Here is a 17,815-nt window from a genome sequence, read left to right as displayed (position 1 = left end):
TTTCAAACATACTATGAACAATATAAATCAAGTTTGGTAGAGTCAAGGTAAGTTGCTATGGGCACAGCCAGTGTCAACAAGTACATATCACATTTCAGCATCATACAAATTAATACACAGTCATTTTCTTAACAACAATAACTTCAAATTTGCCATTGGATCTCCCCATGTGATGAAAATGACCTATTGTCTTTTGGGGTTGGAGGGGGTGGATAGGCTTTTCACAAAGCAGAAAAGCATGATCAGCTCAAGACTACGCACACTGCCGTGCACAACTGGACAGACTGAGGAAGTCATTTGTCCCCAGGGCCACACAACTCACAGAAGAGAAAAGGAGAGATTGACTTCTCTACATAGTCTGTCCGACTCTCCACCACTTCCACTACCTCCTATAACAATAGTTATCTACTGACTGTCCACTGGCCCACTGTATACTGCTTACACTATTTACTGGCCATATTGGCCCATGTGCACAAGCCTCCCCTTTATCCTTTATCATTGCACTGTTAGACTTATTTGCACTTCCACCATGACACACACTCTCATAGAGCACCTTATAACAATTTAATTGCCCTGTCACTGCAAGCGTCTCATGCTTATACATCCCTTAGTACATTCATGTGGATTTTTTATTTAGTTTAGCATCTTTTCCTTTATTATCCATATTATTCATGTAGATTTGTTGTATGTATGTATGTATGTATGTATGTATTAATGTATTAATGTATGTATGTATGTATGTATGTATGTATGTATGTATGTCTGTATGGATGGATGGATGGATGGAAGTATTTATCTATCTATCTATCTTTTGCCTTTCCAGCTCCACTTTGCAATTACTGCCAATGGTCTGTTATTTATTTTTACCATACTGTCTTAATTTGATGAATTTGTATTTTGCACCTTCAATTGGTTAAATCTAAACAACTACAACCAATAACCAATAAAAAGCCCCTGTACAAGAGTTCGGGTCAGTTGCAGCTCTAATCGCTACCGCTGTGTGGCGCTGTTAAAAACACGTTCAAAGGGAAAAACATTTTCCGGGACCCACTTCGCAAACAGGAAGTGGCCTTTGTTGACTCGTTAAGGAAAAAGCAAGATGGCTAACCTGGACGTGGAGGATTTTATTCAGCAAAACAGAGCTTTGGCTGACCAGGTAGAAACATTTCGAGGTTACTGGGAGAGTGAAAAACACTGGCAGGCAAGGAGGGAGTTCATCCTACGGAACATAAGCGACTTTGAAGACCCGCATCTGGACCAACTGATCTCCTTGTCCATGGTTTGGGCTAACAACGTCTTCCTCGGCTGTCGGTGCGTAAACACAACGTGCTCTCACGACCGCTTATGTACAGTTTAGTACAAATGCGCCCTTATCTAACAGGTCTTTGTGTAGCTTTCTTTCCGGAGCTGAAGGAGATTAAAACCCCTCCACAGCTCTCTCTTAGCTACATTAACCCTTAATGTACCGAGTAGAGCTGAACGCTGGTGGTAGTAGAGCCGTTTGTGTTCACATTAAACAGATTTGCCTAACTCGTCAGAGAAGTCACAAAACTCACCTCTTGTGTGTTGTGTGGTTTGGGTTCACAATCTTCTTCATCTCATAACGGGCTCACCGCTGTGTCCTGAACACGACCAACAAATGGGCCCCAGACTGCACTTCTCTCAAATCAAACAGTGGATGATATAGATGAAGACTATGTCTCCATTTTTAAATCAAGGCTGTCTTCGCAAAACAACAAAGATCATGATATGACACATGATGTCTACGGCCAGTTCTCAGTAGCGGTTTGGATTTGTGATTCCACTAGTGATATTTGAGATATAATGACTTACTGACCGATATTAATTTAGCATAAAATGCACAGTGCTGTTTGATTCGAGGCTGGGAAGGCCTACAATAACTATCACAATCGTTAGCCCTACCGATCGAAGATCTGAGGTCGATTTCCATAAAAGCAAACATTATTCATAATGATCTAAAACATGGAGGCACCTAAGATATGACAATCATAATGAATTAGATTGGTTAACTTCTCTCAGTCAATGAGCTTATCATTATAGCTACATTTATTTCTCAATAACCACAATTATAATCTTTTAATGCTCCGTTCATCAATCTAGCATCAATTTCATCAACATTCTCCCTTTTTTTTTTTTTTTTTATTTAACCTTTATTTCACCAGGAAAGTCCCGTTGAGATTAAAAACCTCTTTTTCAAGGGAGTCCTGGCCAAGAGGCAAAACACAATCAATTACATTTATAAAAGTTATATAACACAGACCGTTAAAAACATTTACAATGTAAACAGGTCATTTCAGGTTCTCTCAATCTGGATTTAAAAGCATTTAAAGAATGCCCTTGTTTTTAGTACACTACTATCACTTATGAAACTAACGAACCACAGATGAATTAATGATGCTGAATCGTTGTGCGTAATAATATTAACATTTCCTTCCACTAATGGCAGGTATAGCACAGATCTCCTGGAGAAAGTGAAGGAAATGGCCGAAGGCGTCGTGGTGGAGGACGCACCGGTCTTCAAGACAAGAGATGAGATTATGAAGAAGCAACAGGTGCGTTTGTGGACACATGCGCACACACAGATTTGTTGACAGAAAAAAACCTTAATTTATTCTTCTTTTCTTTTCTTCTCATCACAGGGTCGATGACCTTATACGTTCTGGTCGTGTCGGATCAAGCCTGGAGACTGATGGGACTCGGCTGTTCTGTACATACAGGCTGCGCTTTTAACAAGTCTGGTCACATTTCACAAGCTGTTACAATCTTGCTTTTTCTAAACAGTGTAAGATTGCAACACCATGATGGTAATTGATGTGATTGGAGTGTACACATCAGAAATCTTTTTAACAAAAGCAGAGATATTGTGTTATTCTGCATTTTATTGTATAGACACAACAATGTTTTTGACAGTGTGGGAGGTTCACTGCTCATCCATTTTTAAACTTTTTTTCAAAAGCGTACTCATTGTTTTTTGTATTTTAAAAATAATTTTAGATGAAAGATGACACAATCTTGTCATGTGTTTAGCACAATAAATAACAGTTATTCTCATGGGATTGTATTTTTATTTTATTTTTCCAGGACAGATCATAGTGGTTCTGTGCCGTTAGACTTTCTGTGAGTAATAACTTAGGACATATCACTACCGCAAAGCTTCTGGGCTTAACAAAATTGGAACAAAGCAGTACATTTCTGTAATTGACTTAGTTACGGGTTGGTTTTACATCTCATTATGCTTTCTTCCTTTGTGTTATCTTTTTTTCTTGCATTATAGGTTTACAAAGTGAAAAAGCCCAAAGTTCACCCCAAAGAGACTTACCATCTTTCAGAGAAAACCCATCACAAATAGCTCTGTTGTAGTCCAGATTTACCTCCGTTACTTTGTAACACGTTGCTTGCCTAGCTGCTAGCTTAGCACGCTCTCATGCTCTGCAACTGACAAGCCAGCAGTATTTACTGTGCATATGCAACTCCCAAAAAGATGGAACAGATGTGCAATGTCTCACTCTGTAGCTAAAACAGAGAGCTCAATACACAGGGTGAAAAGAGGAGCTGCCGCAACGTGCAGTATAACTAAAATACGGTGTTTTCTGAAAATTTAACAACAAACCTATTCGGGTACAACCTCTAAATACAATTATGAACCTGAAAATGAGCATATAAGCACTTTAATACTTTATCTTCATGTTTGATGAATTCATCTGGTGGCAGACTTGTTCCTTCTCAAAAGAACAAGATACATATTTCTGAGCGCAAACCCAACCCTTATGACCAAAAAGGAAACAGAATAAAATTGGAAAAGGATTGGGTTGGTTTTAACATGATCTCATAAATAGAACTGAACAATTATTGACATATCAGAACTCTTTCCTCTAATTACTCACGATCACCTTTTCACCATAGTGAATGTTGCTGTACTATAGGAAACCGTGAGGACAACAAAATTTGAACTGTTTTTCACCATCAAAAGAACAGAAAAAAACCTCTCTCAAACTCTGAAAAATGTGTTTTATTATGTTTATACAGCATATTCTTATAAGTATACATATTTGTTTTCGTTTAATTCACAAAATCTTTATAACGTATCCCTTCTGCTTTTTAAGTGAAATAAGTCACTAGCCACGATATGAACTTTACTGTCTCAGAAAAGAGTACACTGTTTTATGATGACTGTTTTCTGTGGATTATTTAGCTAGATTTGGGCAGGGTTAAGTAATGACTATACTCAAGCGGTCTTTTAATTGGGTATCAGAAACAAACAAAACAGGTGATTTCACACTCTTGAAACTACATGCAAATTCATTTCCGCGGTTTCTTCTGGAGCTAAAAAAGACTGGACTGCACTGCTTAAATCCTCTGCTCATTATTTAATTTATATGTCAGCTATGTCATTTCAAGAGAAGGCTCAAAGGCACCGACTCTTCATTTATGACCGTCACAGGCAACAAAGCATTTGAAAGTCGCTTACTTTCTGTGGTGGATGAAACTGGAAAACAGTGTGGGCGCAAATCTAAGATGAGCTGTTTTTTTGGAGTTAAATTATGAAAACTAACAAAAGGTGTATTACAGAAAAACAGCAGACTATAACAAAACATCTTGTAGAAGTAAATCATGTTCTTATTCTTTTACCAACTTCACCCTGATTCCAGTTGCCGGTCACCTTCGCAGCTTGCTACCGCTGTTGTTTAAGCCCTGTTAGCCACGAATGCACCACAATAGAAATGATATAGCACCACCATTCGAGAAAATCTTAAAAGTACTGTTGAACTCCTGAGCTCAGGGGCCCCGATGCTCTACATACATTTTGATAACATTTCATAAAGAAAGACATGGGGACAAAGGACAGCCGTGGGAATATGGACTCACTTAGCTGACTTAAGAAATATTAAATGATTGTAGTGAATACAGTATTTCCTTGGCTCAGTCGGAATTCCTACGACCTCTTCTACTAAGCCTGTTCTCCACTTTGGGATCCACAGTCCACGTTTATCCTGTCCCATCCTGGTGTTAATATTTACTTTCCCATAGCACTCCCTCTCCAACATACTCTTCTACCTTGGAGCAGAAACGATGGAATAAAAGCTCAGAGCTGCTTCGCCAGGGAGTCATGATTCATCAGGGCAAGGGAGACTTGGCGCTGTTGCAGCCTGTGACGTCTGTTAGCCCAAACCTACAGTGTCTCTTAAAATAACAGATATGCTGGAAGAGATCAGAGATAGCTCTTTATAAGCTGCATCTGTGGCTGACTTTGGAGAATAACAATGATAGTGACTCTGAAAGGCCTTTTCTGGGTTGTTATTCTTCAAAATATGCGTATTTGGTCATCAACCTGCCCTTTCCAAAACAGTCAAGTTGTGTGCACACCAGCAGACATCACAAAAAAAAGAGGAAAAAAAAAAACTTAAACATTAACAGCCTCAATCCAACCAAACAATGAATATATATTACAAATTATGTTAGCAATAACTTATTTCACATCATGCAATAAAAAAAAAGAAGTAAAATTAAGGACAAAAACACAAATATAAGATAGATTTCCCCTCCCTATTTATCCTTAAATGTATTGAAAAGCAAGTTAATGGCCATTCTGATTTGGTTGTTCTCTTGATGTTTTTGTTTTTTTAATTCCTTTTTGCAGGGTGGCACTTGAGTACTTCCAATGTGGTTGCTGTTTTTTCTTGATGAGGTAAAAATGAAAGACTAAAAGATGATGGAGAGAGGTTGGTGAAGATGAGGGAAGCTCAGACGTCCACCCAGCTCTGCTCCACGATGGCCGTCACCCTCTTCTCGTACTCCCTCTTGTTTTCCTGATAGAGCTGTGCGGCCTGACTGTTAGCCGGGCTATTGGGGTTGGGCTCATCCAGCAACGACTGCCCAAAAATGTGAGAAAAGTGATAAACAAAAAATATCCACCTGATCTTCTTAGCACTAAATAACCAATACAGATTATTTAAATTGCTGGACAATAATTGTACTTGTTGTATTCACATGAGCATTTGAGTTGCATCAAATAACAGACTGAAGCAAGTGCAGTGCAAAAAAAAAAAAATGTGAACACAGAGTTTTATGTAAAGAATTAAACAAACCAACCTGGATGGAGGTGAGTATGGACGACACATCGTATGTGGGGCTCCAGCGGTTCTGAAGGATGTCTAAACAAATACTGCCATCTGCATAAACTGGTAAACAAGAGAGAAATCACCACCAGTTATTATGTCTCTGTGTTATTGTCACAGAGATAGATTTCTCTCCATTCTCTACTCAGACTCAAAGAACAGATACTTTTTAAACAAAATAGATTGTGAAGATGAATCCTGGGGACGGTTGTTGCAGTTTCTCAAGCTGGTAGTATATTCCAAAAGAAACACACACACATATTTTCTGTGTTTTCCCATTGCAGTTGACTAAAGCATTACAGCACAGAAAAACAAGTCCCCAGTATATAAAATGTCCTTATGATCTGGTGTAATCAGTATATACAGACGTAAAACTAAATGATAAAACATAAAGCCCAGACAATTCAAAACCAAATGGAACACTTTTCTGGTTGCAAAACCCATTATGTTGGCTGTACAAACATATACAAAAAACCCGACTCCATGTGGACTTTACTTACACACTCGCTGACCTAACTTACTTCATTTTAATTATGAACTGGGAAAAGAGAAGAATGGGAGGAAACTGTTTGAATGTGGAGGAACTTGAAGCCTTGAGATACCGGAGGCACAAACGGTGCTAAAATAGAGTAGTGTACTTCATTCACCAATACATGTAAACTGTAGGCGTTGGTTATGAATAAAGTGGGGCAGTCATTTATTTCTATTTCCAAATAAAACGGTTTGAATCAATGTGTGAGGGTAATTGTACCGCTTACCATTTGGGTGAAACATTCTGGAGACAAACCGAACTGTGGGAGGTTTGTTTGGGTACTCCTCTGAAAACTCTATCAGCAGCTTAAATGTTCCTGCAGAGCGAGAGAGGGGGAGAGACAGAGTGAATCACAAAAGAGAGGGAGAGAGAGAGTGTGCGGTCAAATCATTTTGTGAGGATATTACAGATGTGAAGGATCGAGTAGGTCAGAGAAAGCGAGAGAAACAATTTAATTGCTAAAAATACAGCCGGCTCGACTGGAAGGAGAAGCTAATCCTTCACTCAGGCAGAGATGTTGACTCTGCAGCCTGAAGAGGGGAATACAGAAGGGAGAAGGCTCACTAGAGAAGAGAAAATAATAAACCCGGAGTCAGCGCTTTTTTTGCCTGACCTAAATCATAATTACAAGCAAAAAAAGTGTGTATGAGAAAAAATCTATTTATGTGCATACATGTGTGTGTGTCTCTTATACTGTATTATACAGGAAAGCTGAGTAGAGTTTGTTGCCATCTGAACACATCTAATGGATGTTCAGCTACTCAGTTACTGGTACTGATGTTAGCCATTTATCTAAATCATAATTGCCAGATTTATACATAATAAGGGTTACAAACAAGAGCTATATGCACATAGTAAATATACTTTGATGAATACATAACGCGCATGCAATATAATACATTAAGAACAACTGGCCTCAGCCATAGCTAAATGTGACCAAATACAAGGACATCTACCTTATTTAAATTTTGTTTAACACGTGTTGAACACATGGTGAAGTCTGTTGCATAGTTGCACAGTGAAACACTTTTTGTTGTGTTAGGTCATTCAATTTCCATTGAAATATTTCACTGATTATGAGGTTAAAGAGCTGACCTGCAGCTTTCCATTTTAGGGTGTTAAAATCCACATTAGACAAAAACACGATATTATTATTATTATTATTATTATTATTATTATTATTATTATTATTATTATAGGTATTGTAGATCATTCATTCATTTAGCGATGATACAATGTTATCAAATGTTACAAAATGTCTACAAATTTCTGTTGTTCAAAATATACTGCAATTAAAAAACAAGCAAGTGGATGGAGAGTTTGTAATGCATCGTCATTTATCAAAGGCACGGCGCAGTAGCCAAACACATGTAAATGCACCTTTTTGATAGATTACTTTCTAACATGATGTATTTCTACTGTTTTTCACGCGACCTGTAGCCTAGAGATCTAGACGCACCCTAGTGGCAGCAAATGTAATTTGCAGCCAGGGTCAGTCTAGCAACTCTCTGTTGGCTTTCGAACTGGAAAAACCAAATTCTGGGCAGGCCAATCAAATCGTGTATACGTAAAGTCAGTAGGAGGGCCTAGCATAGTGACGGCAGAGTTGCGACGGTTGTGCGTGAATGCCCTGCTACTTGAAAACAAAGAAGATGGCGGCTGCTGCTGGCGAACAGCGGTCTTTTGCAACTCTGGAAGACTTGGAGTTAACCTGAAGTCACTCATAAAAAAGGAAGATGTGTTAGGGTTTTTTCAAACGAGGTACGACAAAAATGTCGCCAATGGTGAGTTTGCAGACCTGATCATGTGGGTCTGGTTTGTCAGGCTACACGACCTGCAAGAGGAAAGGTCATTGTTGCTATGATTTGTAATATCCTGTATCAAAGTACTATAAACCTTTGTGCAGTGTTTTGGTGTTCTGAGAAGCCTTCAAATTCATAGATTCATTGTTACTTTATAAAACTGGACTTCCTGGACTGTACTCTACTACTTATCAATACCTTAGGAAACATGTCTGAATGCCATTGTATATTTACATAGGAAGGTGTTTCACTGCGTTAAACATTCTTGTAATTAATTTGTGACTGTGTACATTGTCCACATTATTTTATCTATGAAAAAAAGAAAAATATTCTTATTAAAAGTATGTCACTGTCCCACTGCATTGTATAGAAATTAGGAGGCCATGTATAAAATGGGTGAAAAGCAGCTCAACTCGCTACCGTTTTAATAGAAATCAATTGTGTTTGTGTGTAGAGCCATAACCCCGGGAAAATTACAGTGCAAACAGCACAGTAAGTTAATTTAGCACAGGTCCACCTGTTATTACATAGAAAAAAGGAAGAAAATCCTTTAAAAAAGGACTTCTAGGCCTTGAACTGAGATTTAAAAACCCTTTTCAGATTCCTCTGATATCTGAATTGTAATCATTTAATCTTTATAGTACTTTTCTAAAAATATCTATTTATAAGTGTTGGAATGTTTTTAAATATGTTTGAGTTAATCCACCATCACACCACACACTGCCCAGAAGACTGAAATAGATTGATGGAAAAATGCCCCTCCACAATAACAACCGAGCAGGGGGGAGTTAAATCAAATCCAGAGCTTTGGATAAATGTGATCCCACTGAGCCTGCACGTTATAGACAAGATGAATCAAGATTGAGCCCTTACCGTCTTCAAACGGTGTTCCCACAGGCCTGCAGAAGTCAGAAAAAAAGAAAAATTAAATTAGTTCCATATCTAAAATTCCCCAATAAGACATGGCTTGTTACAAAACACAAGTAATACCATCGATCCGTCATGAATTTGCTCTGTACATACACCAGTCTTTATTTACTCAGCTTTTCAAATTCACACCGACTGTTTAAAGGAGCCAAGTTAAACAGCTGTCCTCAGGTTTTACATTTCTGGCAGCTTCCCATTTGACTTTGAATTAGGCGAGGAACTATTAGCAAGTTCTATTTTAAACCCAAGTGTGTTGCTCCGGTTTGTTTTTGTTGCACCTTGTTGCTTCTTGTCGAGTTTTCAATTACTTTCTATTATTGCTTGCAATTAGCTTGTGCTCTTGATTTTTTTAATCATGTTTTGCTTTGACTTAACATACTACATACTATTCTGTGCTTTTTTTAAACTGAGAAGTAGCTTATGTTTGATATTTTGCCAAACACCAGAGCAGTAAACCAAAGTTGACCACTAGGTGTTGCCTCAGCTGCTCCCAAGTGGCACAGATGAGAGCAAGAGTGTATGGCTGCGGCCTGGAGCGTCCCGTTTCATGCCATCCCATCCCGCCTGGTGCCACCCCCAAACTTCTATTTCAAAATAAAAGCTTGCATCTGGACAAAATAAGCTTGCGTTGACTATCATGTTATGAATAAAATGCTTAAAAAAATATATGTCTGTCTATAAAATAAATGCAGATTATAGGCAAACTAAAATAAATCCTTCTGCCATCCCACCTGGTGCCGTCTCCGAGCTTCTACTTTTCTAAATAAAAGCTTGCATCTCATACTTTAAACAATAGGCTCTCTCTCTCACTTTTCAAAGTAAAAGCTTGTGTCAACTATCATACTAATGAATAAAATACTGCAAATATTTGGTGTTTTTTTATATTTAAAAAAGTATATGTCCGTCTCTAAAATAAATGCAGATTACAGATACTAAAAAAATCCTTCAATGGCTGCAACTTGGAGCCTCCCGTCTCATGCCCTCTTGCCATGCTGATAAGTATATTTTACAAGTACATTGTTTTTGCGGCAATGTCCCAGTGAAGTGTGAAAACAATATGGAATAAAAAATGTAAAAGGACTCTTGGAAAGAGTGTAACATGTTTATTTTTGTATTCTTGTTCTTGTGTGTGCAGATCCTTGTTATCCCTCCTCATGAAACCTTGCCGTTAGTTGGCAGAAATGGCTGCGTCGCTGATGCAGGTTGCATCAAACGTAGGCTACGTTGATATCAGGGAACAAAACAACAATAACATTCAGAAATGAGCAATTGGATGGCAAATTTGTTGCTTTAACAGTTAATGTTTTTGATGCAACGGATTGCAACAAACGTGGTTACGAATTCACCCGTGACTCCCTCTGGAAAATTAGTCGTAATATCGCATTTTTGACCCTCTGAATTTACCGTTGGAGACACCTCGGCATGAGACGGGACGGCATAACTAGGGACGCTCCAGGCTGCAGCCATACCCTCCTCGATGAGAGCCCATAATGAGTGTAGCGATTCCAGTCCACTGGGTGGAGGTAGCGCACCTCTAAGCCAAGTCTTTTTTCCTGCAGTGTTTATGCTGCGTTAAATTTACTTCGGAGGCCGGCTGCCGGAGCTCTGAACGATGAATCACATCACACCTGAGTTGACCCACTTCCAGTCACAATTTAGAAAACCTTTATATTTAACTACGCCAGGATGGCCAGACATGTTGCTGATGTGGGCCTTTTTTTCTTTTTTTAATTTGCTAGAAGGTGTCATAATGACGAATGCCAGGTTGATTTGTTTGTAAACAATTAAACTTGTTTAGCCGGTTTAGCTTGTTACACCAGACCGGTTAAACTGGAAGTCAACCGAACTCTCAGAAGAGTTTAAATAAGCATGTTTCTTCTTGCTTTTTCGTGAGTAGTTCTCCTTTAAATTGCTTGACAAAGCGTGGACCAAGAAATATCACATATCTAATAAAAATTCACAATTTGGTTTGCCCTTTATCAATACTTTTTTTCTTGCTTCCTCAACCTCTCTTGACCTCTCAACTCCAGTCCCAGCAGCGTCTCAGCCTGTCCTTTCATCAAAAACTTGCACTACATGCTGATTTTCCAGACTGTTCTGTGCCAGAAATCCAGGCTGTAATCAAAAATACTTTTTAAAAAGCAGGGTGAACATGGAGAGCAAGAATCAAAGAGGGGTGGCTGGGTTGGGAAATCACAGTGGCACAGTAAAGACAGCAGGGTGGAATTGGAGCATGACTCACCCAAAAATAACGGCGTTCCAAAGCATGATATTGTTCTCTGATGGTGCTCCGCTCACACCAGTGGGAGGATCTTCTTGAAGTCTGGGTAAGAGATAGAGAAAGAGATGCAGAAAACAAAAAAAAACAGTGACAGGCAGAAAGATGCACAAAGGGAAAGCAACAAGGTAAGAGAAAGACAAAGGGAAGCATGTGAGGCAAGAAAGAGACAAAAGGAAAAGCAAGAAAAAAAGAGAGAGCAAAAAGTGGCAAACAAAAAGGGACAAAACAATTAAAAACAAGGAATAAAATGCGAATTGTAGAAGGCAAAAAAAATACATGGGAGAAAGAAGAGAGAGAGGGAGAGAAAAAAAGGATGGGAGAGCACAAGACGATTTTAATAAACACCTTTAACTGCAGGATAATTATCAGTCAAAACACGAACTGCTGTAGCAACAGAAAGGCTTGCAGGATCAACTGCACACTGCCCTTTCTGCTGTCACATGTCCATTTACATAAGCTGTACCATTAACGCTCATCTGAAGCACTACTGTACCATAACTTGAGCATCAAAGAGCCTTCATCTGAAATGGCCCATGACCAACATTTTCATAGTCCGGCAATCTGGGTACACCACAACTTCTCTAGTGTTGCTTTAAACTGCCTTATATTATTTTAGTGAAGACTAATGAATAACCACAAATAACTAATGTTAGGAAAATCTGTTTTGATACGCCTATCTAGATTTTTTTTTTTTTCGTTAAATATACTGTATATTGGCAGATATATCGGAATATCGGATTTTTAAATCATCAAATATTTCTATTGATATAGGCCTTAAAACTCTTTAATTGGTTGGGCGCTACGTACATGTTATTAGCAAATGTAAATTGGATAATAGGCCTCCACATCCACAGTTAATTCAAAGGATTTACTGTGCCATATGTATGTTTAACATCAAAACATGATTTATGAAATCATGCAAACAATTATTATTTAAATAGCTTTGTATTGTATGCAAAAAAAGTTTTTATAAGGGCTTTAGGCTGTCCTACAGGTTATTGTAGGCCCAGGTTAATTTTATACAATTATGTAGTAGGGGGTCCCTGCTCCATCCCTCGTTCAGTTAGGGGTCCTTGGCTTAAAAACGTTGAAGACCCCTGCTCTAAGTGAATTTAAGATGGGCTTTTATTTTGACGGTTTTAAAGCTGTAGCGTTGCAGTTGTTGTAAGTTCATTAAAAAAAAAGTGGGAAGTGTTTTAGCCATCTTGGATCATGCTGGTTCAGATCACAGAGCCTCTGTGTTTTTACTGTATTACCCTCGGCTACAGTAGTTAGCAGGCATTAGCTCAGAGGCCCCACTTGGCTCGTTTACCGTATTATGTAAATGTCTTTGTTGCCCCGGAACGTCCCACCAAACCCTGTGGCGGTTCAACCATATGTTGCTTAAGACATCGTTTGAAAAAAAGGGAATTCTGAAAAGGTTGAATATTTGTATTGAACTGCTAGATCTGGGTACAGTCATAGCAGCAACTAACAATTACTTACTTCATTGTTGTTTAAACTGCGGATTATGTTTCTCACTTAATCAATTAATCACATAGTCCGTTAAATGTAAGAAAATAGTTCTGTCAGAGCTTGAAGTGAATTATTAAAATCACTTATTTAGTAAGAACAGCAGTTTAAACCCCAGTGGTACAAAAAGAAAAGCAGCATGTCCAGACATCTGAGAACCTGGAACAAACAACTTGTTTGGCCTTTTGCATTAAAAAAAAAATGGTATTGACAATTGATCCAGAAAATAGCTGTTGATACATTTTCTGACTACTTAAAAAATATTTGCTACAGGTTCATTTCATGGTAAAATGCATACTGCTGGATTTTTTATCTTCTAAAAGACCATTTAGAAATACAACATGAGTATTTTTCTTTGTTTTATGGCATTTTACAGCCCAAATGACTCATCCAATATCCAAATGAAAACACTGGATTAATCATCTATGAAAATAATTATCTTCAATATTTGACTGACAACTGTTCTCTCTGAAGAGGACTGCAAAAAAACAACAACACAACAACAACTGCCTAGCAACAGAGACATCAAATCAAAACTTCTTTTAAATTAAGTTTCCAACAGCCTCTGGTTTGGTAAACTATTGATGAGTAAATGCTATAAAACAGGCCTGCATGACAAATAAAAGGTAGTGTGTTGAAATGAGCCGGACTACTCATATTGGTCTGTTGCTGATACTATGTGTGATATTAATAAGGTCTTGTTTCAGATCACCAAAGAATGTAGGCCAGGACCAGAATCACCACAGACTATTTAGGCCTACAATCCCACTCCTAGTATGAACGTTGGTTTAATAAGAGCTTACAGCTATAAAACAAAGTGGGCTGATTTGTGTGCCTGTGTGTAAATGTCGATCCATGTCTACAGTAAGTCCCTAGCTGCAGACAGACCCACTGCAATTAACCTCATTTACTGTAATCTCAACTTCCTAGGCTCTCTGCTGGTGGAAGGATGCTCCACCCAGCTTCACTAGACTGATAAATGCTTCATTTTACTTCCAAACTGGGGTTAATGACCAGTCTTGCAGACAGCAGTTTAGTGGTGGTAATGGGCAGTCTTGAGTTATTATTAATGTTAATTTGATCTTATTGGCTTATGTGATTATTCGCTGGTTTTATATCCTTTGAAACTAAACATTGTTGAGACTGTTGATTTTTTTTTTTTTTTATCAAACAATACAAACAAATATTTGGAGCCTCCCCCTTGCTCTGAGGACCCCCTGTTGAAGATACCCGGTTTAAAGAAATGCCAATAAACCAGAGGACGTTTCTCTCCCATCTCAGAATGCTGTGTGGAGTAGCTAGACCCTCCTCCGCAGCGCTGTGACAGAAGGTCTGGCAATACAAGACTAGGAAAACATATGAGAAAAGTGACACGTGGAAAGGATTTTGTTGTTTGGGGTATCGTCATTGGCACACATTTTCCCAAAATAGCCTGTTTCTGCACATCTTTACTAGTTAGGACTATAGCCCGTTTCCTCTTGAAGAAACAACTTTGGTCCATGTTGCAAATGCAACATTACATTTTCTATTATTACAGGAACTTTAGGTTAAAATACTCTGATGAGCAATAAGATTGACAAAAGAAACAGAAGGTGTTGCTTTCACAATGACATTTGCTTCTAAAAATCAATGTAGAGAGGAAATGAAAGTGATGCTTTAATGGATATAATCTGAAGAGATTCATATGCGTTTTGAGCTACAAAATTGCTTATTTCTTTCTTTTTTTTGCTTGCTTACTTCAACACCAAAGAGTTATTTCACATCCAAGGTACTGAGCTAAAACATCACACAAAAATGTTGCTGTTCCAATTACTTTGCTCCTCAGTTCAAGACACACATGGCGCAAATAATTTGCCTTACAGATCAAACAAGGGAGGTTAGGCAATATCATCCAATGCTGAGTTCAATCAGCCTGCCTTGGCGTGGACACACAGGCTGATCCAGGAATGTGCTTTGTGTTTTCTTTGCCTCAATGTGTAACATTTTACCACCTGGGGACTGGCGCAGCAGCGTTGAGTTACAGTGACACTATCTGCCCGCCTCAACAACAGTTCTTAGTAGAATAGCTTAGGATCTTTTTGTCCAAGACAGGTGTGTGTGAGTTTGCGAATAACACAAACGTTGTAGGATGCCATATGGAGCAAGGCAACAGATTGGGGATAGCAGTTAATAAATGCAGACCCTTGCCAGGTGTGATTCTCCCAGCACACCCAAACATATTCTTGTCGTTAAAGCACAGGTTTGACAATATAATAGTTTACACCAGAGGGATATTGGGATTGTTTTATATTGAATTTAACGGAACTGAATTTACATTAAGAGGAGTTGGCAGGCACATATGATGCCACTCTAGATATTGACATATTCTCCCCCACCGAGCAAAAACACAGAGTTGTGCAACACCTGTGAGCCAAGTTGGTGCAAGGGGGGATTGAGCCATAATGCTGGCAGGCTGGTGGGATTTGGCTACCTTTCTAGCAGGCTGGTGGGATTTGGCTACCTTTCTAGCAGTAGATTTTAAACCCAAAGCATGCAGACTACACGGAGTAATTAGAATAAATCGTGTCACATTTAACTTCTAATTAGGGCCAGTTAAGGCTACATAAAGGGTTTGTGGAACATTCTAGGATGCCAAATTTAAGCCACCTTAGCTAGCCGAAGTTGCACCTACGCTAACACACAAACTTACTTTGGTCAGGAGAGGAAACATGCAAAGACTTAAACGTTATTCCCTGGATAGAAAACACAGCATAAAACCTCCAAAGTTCATTCTTCGGACATCGTCCAAGAATTAAAACTACACAGTCGTGCATTTGTCAATCCTACAAATGCCATGTGCAAAGACAAACTAAAAAATAACAATAACTCCAGCCAAGCTTTAGCTAGCTAGCTATTTACAGTATTATCTGCACTAACAGCTAACGCTAAGCTAGCTAGCGACCAACAGCTTCATCGGCTAACGCTGCTAGCTACACACACAAATAGAAGAGATGACTGCCAACACGTTGCGGTACCTTTTAAAATCCCTCATAAGCCGTCTCCTTGCCGGGGTTGACATTGTCCAAAATGTATTTTAAAAACTAAGGCAGGACCATAGACCGAATACTATCCGAAACCAAATCCGGTGTTTCTTCCGCTTGTAACCCTTTTCTTCTTCTCCCAAAACAACTGGGTAGCTGTTTTTGGTGACGTCGTCGGTTGCTTACAGTGCTGGCCAGCAGAGGTACAGCTTCTTTAATTTTAGAAACCATGTCGATGTTAAAAAGATGTTTATCATAACGCTCAAAAAATATAATCCAACTACTATTCTGTTGGTGTGAGGTATAAAATAACCTACATATTATTTCAATAACTAAAAAAAGACTATATTCATAAAGCCTCCTGCAAGCCAAAGGAAGCAGTAGGCTAGTCCTCATAACACAGAGGCCCAACACATATCTAAGTCTTATAGTTGTTGTGTGATATGTAGTCATTTTAATGTCGGAACCAGGTCGGAAACCCTGACATAAAGACACTACTGCGTTGCAATATTCCTACATGAATTTAAAATATTTCTGTGATGCAAGTTGTTAGTTCTATGTTTCATTTGTCACATAGCCTGGCCTACTCTACATTGTGCTTTGTTGCCACTTCTGGTAGCCTACTGTAGTTAACATAAATAACAATATAATGTCGAAAATACAATACATACTTCAAATGATAAAGTAGGCTGCAAACAAAAGATAAAGTACAATGAGGTGCAGTATATAGCTGTTAATATTGATAAAGACTATGATATAGCCTAATATTGAATATGGGTTTCATTCCAAAACACACTGAGCTTTTGATATCTTAGAAATGTCACGTAAAGGTGAGCCTGATACGAGAAGAGTATGAAATACTTTTGTACATAAAACATCTAAACTTCAGCATTTGTTTATATTTTGAGGAGAAGACAGGGTAAAGCAGCTCAAGACTCAGGCGTCTTAGCAGCATCAGCAGTGAGAATGAAACACAGGTGCAGGCAAGGTAAGAGTCAAGAACTATTTAACATTGTTATTTAACATTTAAATTTATATTTAACATTTAGATTTACATTTAACATTTCTATATTTAAAATTTATATTATATTTAAAATTTATATTTAACATTTAGATTTAGATTTAACGTTTATATATAACAATTATATTTATATTTAATATGTAATATTTAATATTTAATATTTAATATTTAACTTTTAGCATTTACATTTAACATTTAGGTGTAAGATTTATTATCTAGATATTTAGATTTAACTGTTTAAAATATCTCTAATTTGACAAAGAAGAAAAAGAAGAAGAAGACAAGCCTTTAATTGTCCCGAGAGGGGAAATTTACAATTTTCAAACTGTTAGCACAGTTGCACACACTCTAAAAACGTATGTTTATACTGGCGCTGGTGGTACAGATAATCTAAAATTATGGATGCATGATACCATGTATTCCGGAGTTGAATCGATTAGTTGATTAATCACTTGTCGGACAAAGCAATTACGAGCTATTTTGATGATCAATTTATGGTTTTAATATTTTTTCATGTCTCAATTGCCCAAATTTCCCAATTCAAGCTTCTCAATTGTGAGCATTTGCTACTTTTCTTTGCCTT

General features: G+C 38.1%; 2 protein-coding genes across 2 annotated transcripts; one reads left to right on the top strand and one right to left on the bottom strand.

Annotated features, from left to right (window-relative positions):
- Positions 1-1,042: 1,042 nt before the first annotated feature.
- On the top strand, positions 1,043-2,968 carry cdkn2aipnl (CDKN2A interacting protein N-terminal like). Its single transcript, XM_034890121.1, has 3 exons — positions 1,043-1,311; positions 2,468-2,573; positions 2,661-2,968. Exons 1-3 carry the CDS (start codon positions 1,100-1,102, stop codon positions 2,667-2,669), a joined length of 327 nt encoding a protein of 108 aa, XP_034746012.1. The 5' UTR covers positions 1,043-1,099; the 3' UTR covers positions 2,670-2,968.
- Positions 2,969-4,644: 1,676 nt separating this feature from the next.
- ube2b (ubiquitin-conjugating enzyme E2B (RAD6 homolog)) lies at positions 4,645-16,469 on the bottom strand. The gene is made up of 6 exons (XM_034890120.1): positions 16,206-16,469; positions 11,641-11,721; positions 9,345-9,370; positions 6,896-6,985; positions 6,112-6,200; positions 4,645-5,891 (listed from the first exon to the last, which is right to left on the bottom strand). The coding sequence occupies exons 1-6, from the start codon at positions 16,247-16,249 to the stop codon at positions 5,763-5,765; spliced, it is 459 nt and encodes a 152-aa protein (XP_034746011.1). The 5' UTR covers positions 16,250-16,469; the 3' UTR covers positions 4,645-5,762.
- Positions 16,470-17,815: the final 1,346 nt, after the last annotated feature.

Source organism: Etheostoma cragini, chromosome 13, assembly GCF_013103735.1.
Source record: "Etheostoma cragini isolate CJK2018 chromosome 13, CSU_Ecrag_1.0, whole genome shotgun sequence".
Taxonomy (NCBI): Eukaryota; Metazoa; Chordata; class Actinopteri; order Perciformes; family Percidae; genus Etheostoma; species Etheostoma cragini.
The sequence above is the reverse complement of the archived record's forward strand: the minus strand, read 5'-3'. Positions and strand labels throughout refer to the sequence as shown.

Coding starts and splice junctions, on each gene's coding strand:
- cdkn2aipnl (XM_034890121.1), top strand. CDS start 1,100: ATGGCTAACCTGGACGTGGAGGATTTTATTCAGCAAAACAGAGCTTTG. Junction 1,312..2,467: donor AACGTCTTCCTCGGCTGTCG/GTGCGTAAACAC, acceptor CACTAATGGCAG/GTATAGCACAGATCTCCTGG.
- ube2b (XM_034890120.1), bottom strand. CDS start 16,249: ATGTCAACCCCGGCAAGGAGACGGCTTATGAGGGATTTTAAAAG. Junction 6,201..6,895: donor CAGAATGTTTCACCCAAATG/GTAAGCGGTACA, acceptor CTTGTTTACCAG/TTTATGCAGATGGCAGTATT. Junction 5,892..6,111: donor CCATACTCACCTCCATCCAG/GTTGGTTTGTTT, acceptor ATTTTTGGGCAG/TCGTTGCTGGATGAGCCCAA.